The sequence below is a fragment of the Mobula hypostoma genome, chromosome 7, assembly GCF_963921235.1.
Source record: "Mobula hypostoma chromosome 7, sMobHyp1.1, whole genome shotgun sequence".
NCBI classification, from domain to species: Eukaryota; Metazoa; Chordata; class Chondrichthyes; order Myliobatiformes; family Myliobatidae; genus Mobula; species Mobula hypostoma.
In genome coordinates, this window is record NC_086103.1 from 179,545,254 (window position 1) to 179,565,141 (window position 19,888).

General features: G+C 45.3%; 1 protein-coding gene across 3 annotated transcripts in view; it reads right to left on the reverse strand.

Moving 5' to 3' along the window:
* Positions 1-1,726: 1,726 nt before the first annotated feature.
* capn5a (calpain 5a) overlaps positions 1,727-19,888 on the reverse strand; it is a 164,730-nt gene continuing 146,568 nt past the window's right edge. For all 3 annotated transcript variants that reach the window (XM_063054644.1, XM_063054645.1, XM_063054643.1), the window contains exons 12-13: positions 17,923-18,059; positions 1,727-8,292 (exon numbers count right to left, since the gene is read on the reverse strand). In XM_063054644.1, coding sequence (XP_062910714.1) covers positions 8,110-8,292; positions 17,923-18,059 — 320 coding nt within the window. In that variant the 3' untranslated portion in view covers positions 1,727-8,109. The remainder of the gene's footprint in view (positions 8,293-17,922; positions 18,060-19,888) is intronic.

The window sequence follows — 19,888 nt, forward strand, 5'->3', positions numbered from 1 at the left end:
CCCCTCCAGGTTTCACTTATCACCTGGCATTTCTCTCTCCCCTCTGCCCACCTTTTAAATCTACTCCTTGGCATTTTTCTTCAGTCCTGCTGAAGGGCTTCAGGCTGAAACATCGACTGTACTCTTTTCCGTAGATGCTGCCTGGCCTGCTGAGTTCCTCCAGCATTTTGTGTTTGTTGCTCAGATTTCCAGCATCTGCAGACTTTCTCTTGTTAGTGACGGGGCCAGGATAAGTATCGGGTTTAATATCACTGACATATGCAGTGAAATTTGTTGCTTTGTGGCAGCAGTGCAGTGCAACACACAGAAACCATCAATTACAGTAAGAAATATCGTTAAGAAATTAAATAGCACAAAAAGAGTGTTCATTGTCCATTCAGAAATCTGATGGGGGAGGGGAAGATGCTGTTCCTGAAATGTTGAATGTCTGATTGCCGCAGGAAGTTACATGGGCCCACAGCACCAGGTTCAGGAAGTTATCACCCTTCAACCACCAGGCTCCTGAACCAATCGAGGTATCTTCACTCACCCCATCACTGAAATGTTCCACAACCTGTAGACTCACTTTCAAGGACTCTTCATCTCATGTTCTTGATCATTATTGCTTGCTTGCTTGCTTGTTTATCTATCTATCTATCTTTTGTATTGGGGTTTTATTTTCGAACATTGTTTGTCTGTCCTGATGGATACAGTCTTTCATTGATTCAATTGTGAGTTTTGGATTATATATATATGTACACACTTCATGCACACACTTCAGTAATAATTTTGGGGTGGCGAGGTGGAGATACGTCTTTACCAAAGGAGGTGTAAGATGTTCCTTCCCTCTGCTAGCCTGCAGATCATCCTTGGGCAAGGCATAGCATCTGTTTAGTCCCCCCGCGATCAGGGTCATGTGGAGCCATGAGAGCAGGTGGTGGATGGTCGTATGAGCAGTTGGTGCATATCACAAGTCCTGATTATGAGACCACTGACGCCAGGTAGACAATCTCTGAAGAGTATTGATCATGGTTGGAGTCACCCGCCTTGTAAAGACACTCCCCAGAAGGCAATGGCAAACCACTTCTGTAGAAAACTTTGCCAAGAACAATCACGGCCATGGAAAGACCATGATTGCCCACGTCATACGACACAGCACATAACGAGCAAATAATGATAATAAACTTACTTTGAACTTGTAACAATATTTCATTTTTTCAAGATTGGTTCTTGTTTGAACTTGGTAATACTTACTGAAGCTCACTTGTCTGAGGAAGATACCCACAAGTCAGTTATTTTTAACACAGTTTCTCTTTCTGTGTCTGCCTCTTGATATCAGCCTGTGAGCTCTGAACACCTTGCTTTCTCTCTCAACACCCCTCCCCCACTTTCTCAGTAGGTCCACCAACCATCTCCCTGCCTTCCATAGATGCTGAGTGACCTGCTGTGTTCCTCCAGCATTTTGTGTGTCCTTCCGCCTGCCTCTCATTATCTCTGTGTCCACCCATCTCTCTCTCTATCTGACACCTCCCCCCACCCCATTGCAACAACTTCCATCTCCTTCATTTATTTATCACCCCTCTTCTACAGCAGACATAGAGGATGACGAGATGCACAGTGGTGCAAAGGGGACCGTTCCCATAGCAGATGGCACCTTAAGCAGACAATGCTTTCTTACGTTAAGCAGGATTGTTTTCAGAGAAGTGGTAATAGTCAGTTTAGATGCCAAATAATGAATACAATTCAAAACTGTATTTATAGTTTATTTCTGTCTGAGAGTATCCTTCATATAAAATACATTTTATTGAAACATTTTAATATGTCACAATTTTGTAATGGACTTGTAAAGCTGCAGCGAGACAATCGGTGAGCAGAAGACTTGATCCATGCAAAGCAGAGAAAAATTAATTGGCAAGTTGCAGTGTCATCAGTCTACCACCAGGTGCCAGCACTGCTCGCCTTCCACTATGTTGATAAAATACAGACACAACACAATTCTTTCTGGCCTCACTCTGGCAGAATCTCTGGATTTAATCTGCTGCCCCTAGTTTAGACGTTATCCAAAACTAAGCATAGCAATAGTGTTCAACTACAGTCCATGATCTAAGTGTTAGCTGGCTTAAGAAATATGGGTATTTCTTATAACAATGTAATTCTTGTATCTTGTTTTATGTCAAAAATGGGTTATTTATTCTTGGCAATAATTGGAAATCTTCTTTCTTTCATTGCTGGTACAGACTTTTCCAGAATGACAAAATAATTGTTAACATAGAATATTAGAACACAATGCAGGCCTTTAACCTACTCCAAGAGCAATCGAACCCTTCCCTCCTACATTGTCCTGCATTTTCCTTTCAACCGTGTGCCTATCTAAGTTTTATATGACCCTATTATATCAGACTCTATCACCACCCCTGGCAGCGCATTCCTGGCACTTATCACTCTGTGTAAAAAAAAAACCTACCTCGGACATCCCCCCTATACCTTCCTTTAAATCACCTGCCGAGTTTGCCCTCTGCTATTAGCTATTTCCACCCTGGGAACCCACTAATCTACAGTATGCCTCTTATCATCTTGTACACCTCTATTAAGCCACCTCTCATCCTCCTTCGCTCCAAAGAAAAAAGGCTTAGCTCGCTCAACCTCTCCTCATCCATGTGCTCTCTAATCCAGGCAGCAGCCTTTGCTGCATCCTTTCTGAAGGTTCCACCATCCTTCCAGAATCTGCAGCATCTCTTGTGTCTCCAAGTAGATAATTAACTCTGGGGAGTTTTAAAACTTTTTCTGGTACGAATTGTACTTTTATTGAAGTTACTAGGCAACACCACGCCCCTTTAGACCCAATGTCATCAGCAGACTGAAGCCAACCTGTGATACCAAGAATTGGCCTCCAGCAAATGCTCCCTCTACAGGTTGGAGACAGTGTTTCCTTCCTCTGGTCCCAGTGGAACATTAGCCATTCATGTCATAATCCAGTGATATTAAACCTGATTCTGAGTAGGATGGAATGAATAGTCAGTACGATCTTGATGGGTCTCTTGAGTTAGAAGGATACAAAAGATCAGATTCCTACGCTGTACTGTTCTATGTTCCATTAATAAAGAAGGAGAAAGAAAAACTGGAACTGGATAACGTAGAAAGATAAACAGGAACAAATTAAACTCACAGAGAGCAGGCAGAGGAAACATGGAATTCTCAACCATCAGGATGGCATTTGGAATCGTTTGTTACTTTTGAGATGGAGGTCGATAGTTTCTTGTCACGTAAGGATACAACCAACTCTGCGACGGACAGTCCCAAGCCCGGCTGCAAAAGGAGGAGAGTTGGGCACGGGGCTAGCAATCCCATCCCGTAAAAAAATCCCAGAGCTACAGAAATGCCAACATAAGCTCCAAAGACCTCATCCCTGGGAGGGGAAGGATCTTTGATGGGCTCCACGCTGAAGGACTAAAAGGATGGCCCAGGATGAAGGACTCTGGCGAACTGCTCCCGGCAGCCTATGCCCCAGCAGGGGTGATGGACTGAAGAAAAAAGGAGGGTACAATCAAGTCATAGAGATCTACAGCATAGACACAGACCCTTTGGCCCATCAAGTCTTTGCTGACCATCAGACCTGTCTATACTAATCCCACACACCTGCATTATGGAATCAGAGAGAGTTGGAATTTAGAATCAACTCCAAAGGGTTGAATGGTCGCTTGCATTTCAACATTGATTAGAGCTGAAGAGCAGGTCTCCTTGTTGGACTCAGATCAGAGGAAGTTTTACTATATCTAAATAATGGTACACCTTAACCAGGTAATGCTCGAAACTTGGGAGGTTCACCACCAACTGCTCAGGCTTTAGACATAGCACTAACAAGGCTGCAGGGCCTAACATCCAGTCAAACAGTTTATATCTCCCATCACAGAACCCAGTTTCCCCACCATGGACTCAATACTTCCCAGTAACGCAGCTAGCACAATCAAAGACTCCTTCCACTCCAGACATTCTCTCTTCTCTCTCCTCCCAATGGGCAGAAGATACAAAAGCCTGAATTTACATAGCACCAGGCTCAAGGGCAGCCTTTATCCTGCTGTGGCAAGACTGTGCACCATGATGGACTCCTCACCTCACAATCTACCTCATTGTGATCTTGCACCTTGTTGTCTACCTGCACTTCCTCTGTAGCTGCTGCCCGTTATTCTGCATTCTGTATTGTTTTACCTAGTTCTACCTCCATGCACTGTGATCAAATGATTTGATCTGTGTGAACAGAATGCAAGACAAGCTTTTCACTGTCTCAGTATACGTGACAATAATAAACCAATACCAATTAATCCACCTTTGATTTTACCACAGAAGATAAACCATGTGGACATCTTGAAATCTGAGGCTAATCACTCTGCATCCACAAGGCAGTTATTGTACAATTTGTTAAATTCCATCATCTACTTTTTGCAGTTCTTGTGGATGCTATCTGGTGGTTGATGGGATCTGCAAGGCCACACCAGGTAAATAAAGCCCAAAGTCATTATAAGGGAAACTAGTTTCTATTTTTTTAAAAAGGCAGTTGATTCATGCTTTCTGTAACAGTCCACCATCTGCACCTGGGCAGAGCACGCTGATCACCCCAGCCTTGTTCCCCGCTCCCCACCAATCCCAGTAAGATAAGCAGAGATCCCATCAGTCCCAGCAAGGTGGGTGGAGGTCCCACCAGCCCCAGCGAGGAGGTTGGGGGTCCCACTAATCCCAGCAAGGCGTGTGAAGATCCCACCAATCACCGCAAGGCGTGTGGAGATCCCACCGATCCAGAAAGGTGGGTCGAACACCAATTACATAAGGGTAAGGCTGGAGATACGACCAATCCCAGGGAAATTGAGGCTCTAAATAATCTCAGGAGTGACTTTCTCCTGATGAAACTTGGCAACAATTCATCTCTGTCATGTTGAGTGGAGTATTGTCAGTGTGGAGACAGGAAGAGGTAACTGTATGCAGGTTCAGAGATTATCCATTTTTGACCTCTTATCCTAAACAATCGTCCAGGCACAAATTGAATACACAAAAATCATCCTATCAGCTCAACAAAAGGTTGCCAAGGATAGTCCATCAATAAGTGGTTTCTGCCCTCTATACACAGTAAAACAAACAAAAAAGAGGTCTTCTATTTATAAAAGCATATTTTAAACAAAAAGCATTTAAAAATCATTGGTAAAAAGTCCTCAGATTATGTCTTTCAGTTCAAAGTTATAATCCTAGAAGTTGAGTGAACCTTTTTGACAGTGCACACCCTCAGAATAAGGCTGGTGTGTCACAAAATGGCTTCACTCCTATGGTCCCAACAAAATGTCCTGCCCCAGTGTCTGAGACAGATATGAGAGAACAAAGGAAGAGATGTGGACCACAACACAAGGTATAGGCAGAGATAGAATGAAAGAGAAAGTTGATAGAATGGGTGTGTACTGAATGGTGTTAACTCCTCATGAGTTGTTGGAGCCAAACTCATCCAGGCAATGGTGTATTTCACCATTCTCCTGACTTATGCCTTGTAGATGGTGCCTAAGAGTTGGCATGTCCAGAATGCAGAGTACCCCGTCTTTGACCAACTTTTGGAGTTGGGATGTTATGTTGAAGTTGTATAAGAAGTTGATGAGGCCAAATTTGGAGAATTGTGCCTAGTTCTGGTCACCAACCTACAGGAAAGATATTGCTAAGATTTGAAGAGTACAGAGAAAATTTACAAGGATGTTGCCAGGACTTGAGCACATGAGTTATTGTGACAGGCTGATGAGGTTAAAACTTTATTCCCTGGAGTATATGAGAATGAGGGAAGATTTGGTACAGTAATACCAAATTATGAGTGTGTATATATATATTTACATATATGCAAGCAGGCTTTTCCACTGTGGTTGGGAGAGACTAGAGCTAGAGGTCATGGGGTAAGGGTGAAAGGAGAAGTGTTCAAGGGGAACATGGAGGGAAGGTTCTTCACTCAGAAGGTGGTGAGAATGTGTGGAATGAGCTGCCAGCGGAAGTGGTGGATATGAGACAATTGCAAAATTTAAGAGAAGTTTGGGATAAGTACATGGACAGGAGAGGTGTGGTGGGCTACAGTTCAGCTGCAGGTTGATAGGACTAGGCAAAACAAAAGTTTGGCATGGACGAGATGGGCCAAATGGCCTGTTTCTGTGCTGCAGTCCTTTAAGACTCTTGGAAAAACAGTGTTGGTACATCTGCTCTGGATGAGTTACTGGCTCTCAGGATGGGCCTGGCGATCTCACAGGGAGGGATGGCTTAACTACGAGGATGACACGCAAATTCGTGAAATGTTCCGTGTGTTTTTGGCTCCAAGGTAGTGTAGCAGTTAGTGCGGTCTGGAGTTCAGAGTCTGGTTCTGGCACCATTCTCCGTAGTTCGTCCCCGTGACCACGTGGGTCTTCTCCAGGTCCACCTGTTCCCTCCCACAGTCCGAAGACGTACTGGGTAGGTTAACTGGTCTTCGTAAATTGTCCCGCGAGTAGGTTAGAATTAATCCGCTTTGTTGGGGGTGACTGGGGTAGTATGGCTTGAAGGGTTGGAAGGGCCTATTCTGTACTAAACCTCTAAATAAAGAAGATATAAGAAGCGTGAGAGAGAATAGACATCCTTTGGGGGTGAGAGAATATCACAAGCCAGACAGCCACAGAGTGGAAAATGGAAGGGAAAGGGTGGTACTGGAGGGACAGGGATTGTGATTATGATTGACCAGTTAAAATGTTAGTGTTTAACTCATCCGGTAGCCCAGCCGGTGGTGGTCAACAGTCTGTGAAGATGGAATATGGAGGGTGTGCATATTAAGACCATCCTTGTAAGCAGCCACAGGTTCTTTATAGTGGTAACTTTCAACTGTGTTGGGACTCAGGGGGTAAAGAGTGTGAGAAAGATGGGAGGGGCGGGTTTGGGAGAGGAGGCAGGAGGCGGCCGCAGTCTGGGCCTCCGCTCCATTCTTGAAGGCCAAGTGATGGATGAGTGAAGGACATTTGTGGATGTCAGGCTGTCCCAGGTTGCTAGATCCAGGGAGGCAAGAGGGCCAGCCCATTGGAGATTGACTCTGAAGATTGAAACCCGAAGGTCGACTGAAAGTCAGGAAGTCGAAACCTGGAGACTGGAGGCCTAGAGGCTGGAGGCCTGTTTGTGTGTAGGAGCGGGCGGGAGGGAGGAAAAGGGTTTGTTCTGCTGTTGTTGTTTTGTTGTGTTCTGCAGAGCAATGTGGGATTGCTATGTTGGAGCCAGTACATAGCGACAGTTGCAGGCTGCCCCCCAGCACACCTTTAGGTTAACGCAAATGATGCATTTCATTGCAATGTCTCAATGTACTGTACATTGGATCAGAATCAGAATCTGACTGGAGGTAGAGTGGGTGGAAAGGGGGCAATAGGACGTGGGGAAGAGAGAGGGGGAAAGGGCGGGGGAGGGAAGATAGAGAGAATGCAGCAGAGGAGAAGACAGGGAAGAGCGTAGTACAGAGAGATGAGGGGAAGCAGGAAACAGGAGGAGGAGGACAGTGTAATGAAGAGGGCAACAGAAGAGAGGAGGAAGGGGCAGGAAAGAAGAAAGAGAGGCAGAAGAGAGAAAGGGGAAGGAAAGAGGAAATCACAGAGGAAGCGAGAGAAGATGGGGCTGGTGGGCAAAGTGGTTGGGAGATGAACACACGGAGAGATAGGGGACTAATGGAATATCTCATCTAATTTTGTATTCACCTTCTAGGAGAGTTCCAGGGGAACGAAGAGGAACTGACAAAATTCCCCTGCACCTTTCCCTAATCGCCAAACCATCCAGCAACCCTTGCTCTCTCAGAGACAGACCCCTACCAAGGTGGGGAAGAGGAATCTCTCAATGCATGAGCAGATTAAGTTCCGGGAGGAGCAGCATCATGGGAGCAGTAAGTCTCCAAGCAGAAGTATAGCCTACCCAAGAGCAAGAAGTCAGGAATTCTCATATTAAAGGCCATTCTGAAAAGGGTTGGGTGATTGGCAAGCTGGAGGTAGATAGAGGGGATAAAGGTCTGTGGGGACCACCAATTCCCCACCTTCCCTCCCTTCCTATCCATAGATCTAAGCGGATCTGGTCAACCATCTTGCTTGTCTTCTCCGGCAGAAGTGTCGGGGACTTTCAGAAATTGGCTAGCTCGTTGCTGCTGCTGATGTTGAGGTTGACAGTCCCAGGAAGGTCGTTGTTCTGTCGGTTACCCTTGTCCCTCAGGTGCAAGGTGTGGTGTGGCTGGAGATCGCTGGGGTCAGCCAGGAGTGTCACCTGACCCAGGAACTGGTCACTGAAGACATTGTTGTTCCAGATCTGGGCAAAAACAAAATTAGCTCTGATGTTTGGAGAGTTCAAATTATTGCACGTGTGGTAACAATACATTTGAGAACTTTAAATCATTGAAATTATTTCAATTTCTACAGATATCAGAATCACAATCAGGTATCGCTGATATATACTAAGTGGGCTCTTTGTAGTGGTTAGAGTGACACAATTACAGCTCGGGGCATCAGAGTTCAGGGATCAATCCTGGAGTCCTCTCCACGTTCTTCCCATGACCGCAGAGATGTTCTCTGGGTGCTTTGGTTTCCTCCCACAGTCTAAAGACGTACAGGTTAGTAGGTTAACTGGGCATTGTAAAGTGTCCCGTGATTAGGCTAGGGCTAAATTTGGGTTGCTGGGTGGTGTGTCTCGAAGGGTCTATTCCACTCTGCATCTCTAAGCAAATAAATTTATCGGATACAGGAGTGGAACCCAGTGTGGTCTTCTGCTGCTGTAGCCCATCCGTTTCAAGGTTCAACATGTTGTGCATTCGGAGATGCTCTTTTGCACACCACTGTTATCTGAGTTACTGTCAGCTTTCCATTCTCCTCTGACCTCTTTCATGAACACGACACTTTCACCCACAGAACTGCCGCTCATTGGATGTTTCTTTTCTCGCCATTCTCTGTAAACCCCGGAGACTGTTGTGCGTGAAAATCCCAGGAGATCAGCAGTTTCTGAGGTTCTCAAACCATGCTGTCTGGCACCAACTGTTAAGGATATATTCCATCAGCAGTTTGAGGAGATTTGGCACGTCACCAAAGGCTCCCGCAGATTTCTATACATGTACCGTGGGAAGCATTCTGACTGATTGCATTGTTAGGGCATAATCTGGACATAGAAACGTAGAAAACCTACAGCACAATACAGGCCCTTCGGCCCACAAAGTTGTGCCGAACATGTCCCTACCTTAGAAATTACTAGGCTTACCCATAGCTCTCTATTTTTCTAAGCTTCATGTACCTATCCAAAAGTCACTTAAAAGACCCGATCGTATCCACCTCCACCACCGTCGCCGGCAGTCTATTCCACACACTTACCATTCTCTGCATAAAAAAACTTACCCCTGACATCTCCTCTGTACCTACTCCCAACCACCTTAAACCTGTGTCTCCTTGTGGCAACCATTTCAGCCCTGGGAAAAAGCCTCTGACTATCCACACGATCAATGCCTCTCATCATCTTATACGCCTCTATCAGGTCACCTCTCATCCTCCGTCGCTACAAGGAGAAAAGGCCGAGTTCACTCAACCTGTTTTCATAAGGCATGCTCCCCAATCCAGGCAACATCCTTGTAAATCTCCTCTGCACCCTTTCTATGGTTTCCACATCCTTCCTGTAGTGAGGTGACCAGAACCGAGCACAGTATTCCAAGTGGGGTCTGAATAGGGTCCTATATAGCTGCAACATTACCTCTCAGCTCCTAAATTCAATTCCACGACTGATGAAGGCCAATAGACCGTATGCCTTCTTAACCACAGAGTCAACCAGCACAGCTACTTTGAGTGTCCTATGGACTCGGACCCCAAGATCCCTCTGATCCTCCACACTGCCAAGAGTCTTACCATTACTATATTCTGCCGTCTTACCATACTATATTCTGCCGTCATATTTGACCTACCAAAATGAACCACTTCATACTTATCTGGGTTGGACTCCATCTGCCACTTCTCAGCCCAGTTTTGCATCCTATCAATGCCCCACTGTAAACTGTGACAGCCCTCCACACTATCCACAATACCCCCAAACTTCGTATCATCAGCAAACTTATTAACCCATCCCTCCACTTCCTCATCCAGGTCATTTATAAAAATCACAAACAGTAAGGGTCCCAGAACAGATCCCTGAGGCACACCACTGGTCACCGACCTCCATGCAGAATATGACCCGTCTACAACCACTCTTTGCCTTCTGTGGGCAGGCCAGTTCTGGATCCACAAAGCAATGGCCCCTTGGATCCCATGCCTCCTTACTTTCTCAATAAGCCTTGCATGGGGTACCTTCTCAAATGCCTTGCTGAAATCCATATACACTACATCTACTGCTCTACCTTCATCAATGTGTTTAGTCACATCCTCAAAAAATTCAATCAGGCTCTTAAGGCACGACCTGCCTTTGACAAGGGCATGTTGACTAATCCTAATCATATGATACCTCTCCAAATGTTCACAAATCCTGCCTCTCAGGATCTTCTCCATCAACTTACCAACTACTGAAATAAGACTCACTGGTCTATAACATCCTGGGCTATCTCTACTCCCTTTCTTGAATAAAGGAACAACATTCGCAACCCTCCAATCTTCTGGAACCTCTCCTGTCCTCATTGATGATGCAAAGATCATCGCCAGAGGCTCAGCAATCTGCTCCCTTGCCTCCCACAGTAGCCTGGGGTATATCTCATCTGGTCCCAGCAACTTATCCAACTTGATGCTTTCCAAAAGCTCCAGCACATCCTCTTTCTTAATATCTACATGTTCAAGCTTTTCAGTCTGCTGCAAGTCGTGGCTTGAAAAATGGTGCAGGAGGAGGGATTCAAATTTCTGGAGCATTGGAACCAGCTCTGGAGGAGTTGGGACCGGTACAACAGGACGGTCTGCACTTGGGCGGGACTGGAACCAATGTCCTGGGGGAGCGTTTGCTACTGTTGTTCAGGAGGATTTAAACTAATGTGGCCGGGGGATGGGAACAAGTGCAGAGAGACAGAGGGGTGTAAAATGAGGGTAGAAGCAAAAAGTAGTAAGGTGAAAAGTAAAAGTGGCAGGCCGGCAAATCCAGGGCAAAAATCAAAAAGGGCCACTTTTCAACATAATTGTATAAGGGCTAAGAGTGTTGTAAAAACAAGCCTGAAGGCTTTGTGTGTCAATGCAAGGAGCATTCGTAACAAGGTGAATGAATTGAATGTGCAGATAGTTATTAATGAATATGATATAGTTGGGATCACAGAGACATGGCTCCAGGGTGATCAAGGATGGGGGCTCAGCATTCAGGGATATTCAATATTCAGGAGGGATAGACATGAAAGAAAAGGGAGTGGGGTTGCATTGCTGGTTAGAGAGGAGATTAACGCAATAGAAAAGAAGGACATTAGCTGGGAGGACGTGGAATCGATATGGGTAGAGCTGCATAACACTAAGGGGCAGAAAACGCTGGTGGGAGTTGTGTACAGGCCACCTAACAGTAGTAGTGAGGTTGCAGATGGCATTAAACAGGAAATTAGAAATGCGTGCAATAAAGGAACAGCAGTTATAATGGGAGACTTCCATCTACATATAGATTGGGTGAACCAAATTGGTAAGGGTGCTGAGGAAGAGGATTTCTTGTAACGTATGCGGGATGGTTTTCCGAACCAACATGTCGAGGAACCAACTAGAGAGCAGGCCATTCTGGACTGGGTATTGAGCAATGAGGAAGGGTTAATTAGCAATCTTGTCGTGAGAGGCCCCTTGGGTAAGAGTGACCATAATATGGTGGAATTCTTCATTAAGATGGAGAGTGACATAGTTAATTCAGAAACAAAGGTTCTGAACTTAAAGTAGGGTAACTTTGAAGGTAAGAGACATGAATTAGCTAAGATAGACTGGCAAATTATACTTAAAGGGTTGACGGTGGATATGCAATGGCAAGTATTTAAAGATCGCATGGATGAACTACAACAATTGTTCATCCCAGTATGGCAAAAGAATAAACCAGGGAAGGTAGTGCACCCGTGGCTGACAAGGGAAATTAGGGATAGTATCAATTCCAAAGAAGAAACATACAAATTAGCCAGACAAAGCCTCACCTCTGAGGACTGGGAGAAATTCAGAGTCCAGCAGAGGAGGACAAAGGGCTTAATTAGGAAAGGCTGACTGTAAAAGCTTTTATAGATATGTGAAAAGAAAGAGATTGGTTAAGACAAATGTAGGTCCCTTACAGTCAGAAACAGGTGAATTGATCATGGGGAACAAGGACATGGCAGACCAATTGAATAACTACTTTGGTTCCGTCTTCACTAAGGAGGACATAAATAATCTTCTGGAAATAGTAGGGGACAGAGGGTCCAGTGAGATGGAGGAACTGAGGGAAATACATGTTAGTAGGGAAGTGGTGTTAGGTAAATTGTAGAGATTAAAGGCAGATAAATCCCCAGGGCCAGATGGTCTACATCCCAGAGTGCTTAAGGAAGTAGCCCAAGAAATAGTGGATGTATTAGTGATAATTTTTCAAAACTCGTTAGATTCTGGACCAGTTCCTGAGGATTGGAGGGTGGCTAATGTAACCCCACTTTTTAAAAAAGGAGGGAGAGAGAAACCAGGGAATTCACCAGCAACTTTGATGTATGTTGCTTGAATTTCCAGCATCTGCAGAATTCCTGTTGTTTGAATTATAGACCGGTTAGCCTAACATTGGTGGTGGGGAAACTGCTGGAGTCAGTTATCGAAGATGTGATAACAGCACATTTGGAAAGCGGTGAAATCATCAGACAAAGTCAGCATGGATTTGTGAAAGGAAAATCATGTCTGACAAATCTCAGAATTTTTTGAGGATGTAACTAGTAGAATGGATAGGGGAGAACCAGTGGAGATTAGTGTGCAAGCTTAAAGCACACGGTATTGGGGGTAAGGTATTGATGTGGATAGAGAATTGGTTGGCAGGCAGGAAGCAAAGAGTGGGAATAAATGGGACCTTTTCAGAATGGCAGGCAGTGACTAGTGGGGTACCGTAAGGCTCGGTGCTGGGACCCCAGTCGTTCACAGTACATATTAATGACTTAGCCGAGGGAATTAAATGAGTTTCTCCAAGTTTGCGGATGACACGAAGCTGGGCAGCAGTGTTAGCTGTGAGGAGGATGCTAAGAGGATGCAGGGTGACTTGGATAGGTTAGATGAGTGGGCAAATTCATGGCAGATGCAACTTAATGTGGATAAATGTGAGGTTATCCACTTTGGTGGCAAGAACAGGAAAACAGATTACTATCTAAATGGTGGCTGATTAGGAAAAGGGGAGGTGCAACGAGACCTGGGTGTCATTGTACACCAGTCATTGAAAGTGGGCATGCAGGTACAGCAGGCGGTGAAAAAGGCGAATGGTATGCTGGCATTTATAGCGAGAGGATTCGAGTACAGGAGCAGGGAGGTACTACTGCAGTTGTACAAGACCTTGGTGAGACCACACCTGGAGTATTGTGTGCAGTTTTGGTCCCCTAATCCGAGGAAAGACATTCTTGCCATAGAGGGAGTACAAAGAAAGTTCACCAGATTGATTCCTGGGATGGCAGGACTTTCATATGATGAAAGACTGGATTGACTAGGCTTATACTCGCTGGAATTTAGAAGATTGAGGGGGGATCTGATTGAAACATATAAAATTCTAAAGAGATTGAACAGGCTAGATGCAGGAAGATTGTTCCCGATCTTGGGGAAGTCCAGAATGAGGGGTCACAGTTTAAGGATAAAGGGGAAGCCTTTTAGGACCGAGATGAGGAAAAACTTCTTCACACAGAGAGTGGTGAACCTGCGGAATTCTCTGCCACAGGAAACAGTTGAGGCCAGTTCATTGGCTATATTTAAGACGGAGTTAGATATGGCCCTTGTGCCTAAGGGGATCAGGGGGTATGGAGAGAAGGCAGGTTACAGGATTCTGAGTTGGATGATCAGCCATAATCATACTGAATGGCGGTGCAGGCTCGAAGGGCCGAATGGCCTACTCCTGCACCTATTTTCTATGTTTCTAAGTCATCACTACAATCATCAAGATCCTTTTACATAGTGAATACTGAAGTGAAGTATTCATTAAGTAACCTCTGCTATTTCCTCTGGTTCCATACACACTTGATAGGTCCTATTCTTTCATGTCTTATCCTCTAGCTCTTCCCATACTTATAGAGTCGCTTGGAGTTTTCCTTAATCTTGCCCACCAAGGCCTTCTTATGGCCCCTTCTGGCTCTCCTAATTTCCTTCTTAAGCTCCTTCCTGTTAGCCTTATAATCTTCTATACCTCTAACATTACCTAGCTCTCTGAGCCTTTTATAAGTTCTTCTTTTCTTCTTGACTAGATCGATATTTGGGAAATTAAAATCTCCCATCACGACAACTCTGTTATTATTACGTCTTTCCAGGATCTGTTTCCCTATCTGCTCCTCGATATCCCTGTTACTATTGGGCGGCCTATAAAAAACACTGGGTAAATTTATTGACCCCTTCCTGTTCCTAACTTCCACTCACAGAGACTCCGTAGACAATCCTTCCATGGCATCCACCTTTTCTGCAGCCGTGACACTATCTCTGATCAACAGTGCCACGCCCCCACCTATTTTGCCTCCCTCCCTGTCCTTTCTGAAACATCTAAAACCTGGGACTTGAAGTAACCATTCCTGTCCCTGAGCCATCCAAGTCTCTGTAATGGCCACCACATCATAGCTCCAAGTACTGATCCACGCTTTAAGCTCATCCGCTTTGTTCACAACACTCCTTGCGTTAAAATAGATACATCTCAAACCTTTGGTCTGAGCTCGACCCTTCTCTATCACCTGCCTATCCCCCCTCTTGCACTGTCTACAAGCTTTCTCTATTTGTCAGCCAACCTCCTCTTCCCTAGTCTCTTCAGTTCGGTTCCCACCCCCCAACAATTCTAGTTTAAACTCTCCCCGGTAGCCTTAGCAAACCTCCCCGCCAGGATATTGGTTCCCCTGGGACTCAAGTGCAACCCGTCCTTTTTGTACAGGTCACACCTGCCCCAAAAGAGGTCCCAATGATCCAGAAATCTGAATCCCTGCCCCCTGCTCCAATCCCTCAGCCACGCATTTATCCTCCACCTCATTCTATTCCTATACTCACTGTCACGTGGCACAGGCAGTAATCCCGAGATTACTAACTCTACGGTCCTGCTTCTCAACTTCCTTCCCAACTCCCTGTAGTCTGTTTTCAGGACCTCTTCACTTTTCCTACCTGTGTCATTGGTACCAATAGGTACCACAACCTCTGGCTGATCTCCCTCCCACTGCAGGATATCGTGGACACAATCTGAAACATCCCGGATGCTAAGGGTATATTGCAAATATAACTTCAGCAAAAATCTTTAGACCTCAACACGGATTGTAGATTAAATTTGAAATGCAGTCCTGGACAATAGTTTCCTCAAGCTGTGGACTCCAGTTAATTGAAAACCGGACAATACTGATTAACATTCACTGTGGGTGTCTCATGTGTGCGTGCGAAGGAGGAGTAAAAATTATATGTAATTCAAAGGAAGCATTGTAGATACAAAATAATCTGCAGATGCTGGGGTCAAAGCAACACTCACAGCTGGAGGAACACAGCAGGTCGGCCTGAAACGTCGACCGATCTTTTCCACGGATGCTGCCCGACCTGCTGAGTTCCTCCAGCATGTTGTGAGTGAAGCACTGTAGATACATTGTAACTACAGAATTGCCCTGCCACTACCTCTGATCTTTAGCATATAAACTGTCAAGGAAGATTGGGTCAAGGGGGCCTCTTTCTCCGAGAGCGTCTCATTTTTGTTGAATAAAACACTTTAGTATCCACTAGCTTCAGTGTACCCCTGGTTAGGGCTATGTGGTAGGAAAGGAAAGTTCTAGGCAGTTTCTAGAGTAGGTTACATGGTCGGCACAACATTGTGGGCCGAAGGGCCTGTAATGTGCTGTGGATTACTATGTTTTATGTTCTATAACTTTGCTCACATTAATGGCTTGTTAATGAGAGAGGTCAGAGGGGAATGGCCTGACTGGTTCAAGCTGACAGGAAGGTGACAGTAACTCAGATAACCACACGTTACAACAGTGGTGTGCAGAAGACGATCCTTGAACGCACAACATATTGAACTTTGAAGTGGATGGGCTACAGCAGCAGAAGACCATGAACATACACTCAGCGGCCATTTTATGAGGCACAGGAGGTACCTAATAAAGTGGCCACTGAACGTGTATATAAAATTTGTTACTGAGGGGGACAAGAAGCAGAAATAACATTATGTGGTGGAGTTACAGTAGACTCTGTCAAACATTCAGAAACAGCGATGAAGATGGACAAGTCAACAACATTTGAAAATTTATACAGATGTACCGTGGAGAGCATTCTGACTGGCTGCATCACCGTCTGGTATGGGGTGGGGTTTCTGCGCAGGATCGAAGTGTTGTTACACTAGTCCATCACGGGCACTAGCCTCTGCAGTATCCAGGACATCTTCAAGGAGCAGTGCTTCAAAAAAGTGGTGTCCATCATTAAGGGCCCCCACCACCCAGGACATGCCCTCTTCTCATTGCTACCATCAGGAAGGAGGTGTTGGAGTCGAAAGGCACACACTCAACAATTCAAGAACAGCTGCCATCTGATTTCTGAATGGACGTTGAACCCATGAACAATACCTCACTACCTTTTACTTCTGTTTTTGTACTACTTATTTAACTATTTAATGTACACGTATACTTACTGTAATTCACAGTTTTCTTCCTATATGTATTGCATTGTATTGTTGTCACAAGGAACAAATTTCACAACATATGCCAGTGATATTAAACCTGATTCTTAACTCAAGAAGTGTACGTAACATGAAAATTCATGGAATGTTAAGCCTTCCCAGAGCTGAAAATGACCTCACCCTTTTAATGCACAAGGTAATAAACTGCACTGATACTCCGAGGCATGTGGTGATGATGGGTAATTCTATTCTGATTCTGATGGTGCAGTTAGTACTTTAGAACACAGAACGTTACAGACCTTTGCAGGCCCTTTGGCCCATGATGCTGTACCGACTTTCAACCTACCCCAAGATCAATCTAACCCTCCTCTCCCACGTAGCCCTCTATTTTTCTATCATCCATGCGCCTAAGTAATATTCTGCCTCTACCATCACCCATGGCCCGGCATTCCGAGCACGCACCACTCTCTCTCTGTAAAGAATGTACCTCTAACATGCCCCCTCTGCTTTCCTCCTATAACCTTAAAATCATGCCCCCTTGTATCAGTCATTTCCACCTTGGGAAAAAGCCTCTGGCTATCCACTCTATCTGTGCCTCTCATCATCTTGTACACCTCTATCAAGACACCTCTCATCCTCCTTCGCTTCAAAACACAACAATCCTAGCTCACTCAACCTATCGTCATAAGACATGCCCTTTAGTCTGGGCAGCATCCTGGTAAATCTCCTCCACACCCTCTCCAACGCTTCCATACCCTTCCTATAATGAGGCAACCAGAACTGAACACGATATTCCAAGTGCGGTCTAACCAGATATAATTTATGCCACAAATAACTCATGGAGATTATTCTGCAATGTGTCACTCACAAAGTAATACCGTACCTCATGCTTAACCAGTGTCTGTTTTTAGATTTTAAAGAAGTCAAAGGTTATTGATATATGCACAAGTACGTACATATGCACAGAAGTAATGCAAAGCTGCTTGCAACAGCATCACTGACACACAGCATCAGGCACGGCATCATTCGTAAAATTAATTAAACAACATCTAATAGGGCAAACCTACTGAAATATGGGGTGGCCCGGAGAGCTAAATGGCCTTCTCCTGCCTTGATATGTTCTGGACTTTGACCAGGAGTACAGGTGACTGTGTCGCGATCCTCAAAGCTGCATATTAAGGAGAGGAGAAGGGTGGAGCCACTCACCTCGATGTGGATAGGAGTCTTGGCGTCTTTCCGGTAGAAGATTCCCTTCACGTCAAACTCGGGATTCAGTGTGTCCTTGTGGACAGGCGACTTCACCTTGTCTCGCCCACACCGGATAATCACATATGGGTCAGCTCCTGCTCAAGCACAGAAGGATGATCAGGTTCCAATGCCACTCAACATGGAGAACCGCAAACCAGTCAAAGCATTGTCATGTGACCGGTACTCTACTACCCACTAGAACATAGATACAAACGAGGCTCCTCCATCTACTGTGCCAGCTGGGATCTCCTGTTGGCCAGCCAGTTGTTGGGTGACACAGCAGGGTAATGAATAACACTGTAGCAGCGTGGTTAACGTAACACTTTACAGCGCCAGTCTCTGGGTTCAATTCCCACCGGTTAGGGTGACAGCGTTGCCACCAGAAGTGTGGCGAAACTTTGAGGGCTGCCCCCATCACAATCCTTGGACTGTGTTGTCGTCAACACAAAATGATCCATTTCCCTGCATGTTTCAATGTGTTGATGTACCTATGAGAAATAAAGCTAACCTTTACTCCTTAATTCTACTTCCCATCCAAACACTGACCTGTCTCCCCTTGGCCTCTTCTACTGCCAGGCTGAAGCTAAACGCAACACCTCCAATTCCATCTTGGCTGTCTCCAACCTGACACTGGCAGAAATCTGCTAACTATTTCCCAAATCACACATGGAGCCATAGTTTCCCAAACATGGAGTCAAACATCACAGACACAGGACCTTCAGACCAACTAGTCCACACTGACCATGGAATCAAACATCAGACACAGGATCTTCGGAACAACTTGCCCACACTGATCATGGAGTCAAACATCACAGACATGGGTAGTTTATTTCTGTTACAGACCACACTTTGGCTGAAACATTTGCTACTTTAGCTCCCACTGAATCTCTTCTCTCTTTGAACCTGTGCCATCTTGTTCTTGAATCTCCTACCTTTAGAGGAAAGCCTCTATTTATCCTCCTTCTGATTTTATACACCTCGTTGAGATCACCTTAGGTGGCGGGGTGGAGATACGTCTCTACCAAAGGAGGTATAAGGTGCTCTTTCCCTCCATTAACCTGCAGCTCACCCTTGGGCAAGGTGTAGCACCTGCTTAGCCCTCCCACTCCCCTGATCAGGGTCAAGTGAAGCCAATGGAGCAGCTGGTACATGTCACGTCCTGGTTGTTCGACCACTGACGCCAGGCAGATAACCTCTGAAGAGTATTGATAATGGCTAGGGTCACCCGTCTTGTAAAGACACTGCCCAGAAGCAGGCAATGGCAAACCACTTTTGTAGAAAAGTTTGCCAAGAAAGACCATGATCTCCCATGTCTTATGACATGGCACATAATGTCAGCGATGGTGATAAAAGCACCTTCATTCTCCTATGCTTCAAGGAATAAAGATTTAAAGATTAGCTTTATTTGTCACATATACATTGAAACATACAACAAAATCTGTTGTTTATGTCAAATCAGATCAGTGAGGATCGTGCTGCAGGCAGCCCTCAGCTGTCACCATGCTTCCAACACCAACATAGCATACCCACAACTTATTAAACCTAACCTTATGTCTTTGGACTGTGGGAGGAAACCTGAGCATCTGGAGCACCTTCGTGCGCATGCGCCGGTCGTGCATGCAGCCTGTTACAGCCGTTCCAACTAGTTTTCTTACTTTTTAAACTTAGGTTATTTGTTGTATTTTTTCACGATAACATGTTGAAGCTGCACCCTCTCTAACATGCTGGTGGAGAGAGGTTTATTTGGGTTTTTAGCGCTGGAAATAGTTACATTCGGACACGTCTCGTTAGCGGGGCAGCAAGATGGTCGCATTATTCCAGGGACCAGCTGATTGCGCTAATGCCGGCCGGTTTAGCGAGCAGAGCGGCGGACACCCCTGCTGAAATCTGGAGGAAAACACACAGAGGATGCAGAGGGGGATCA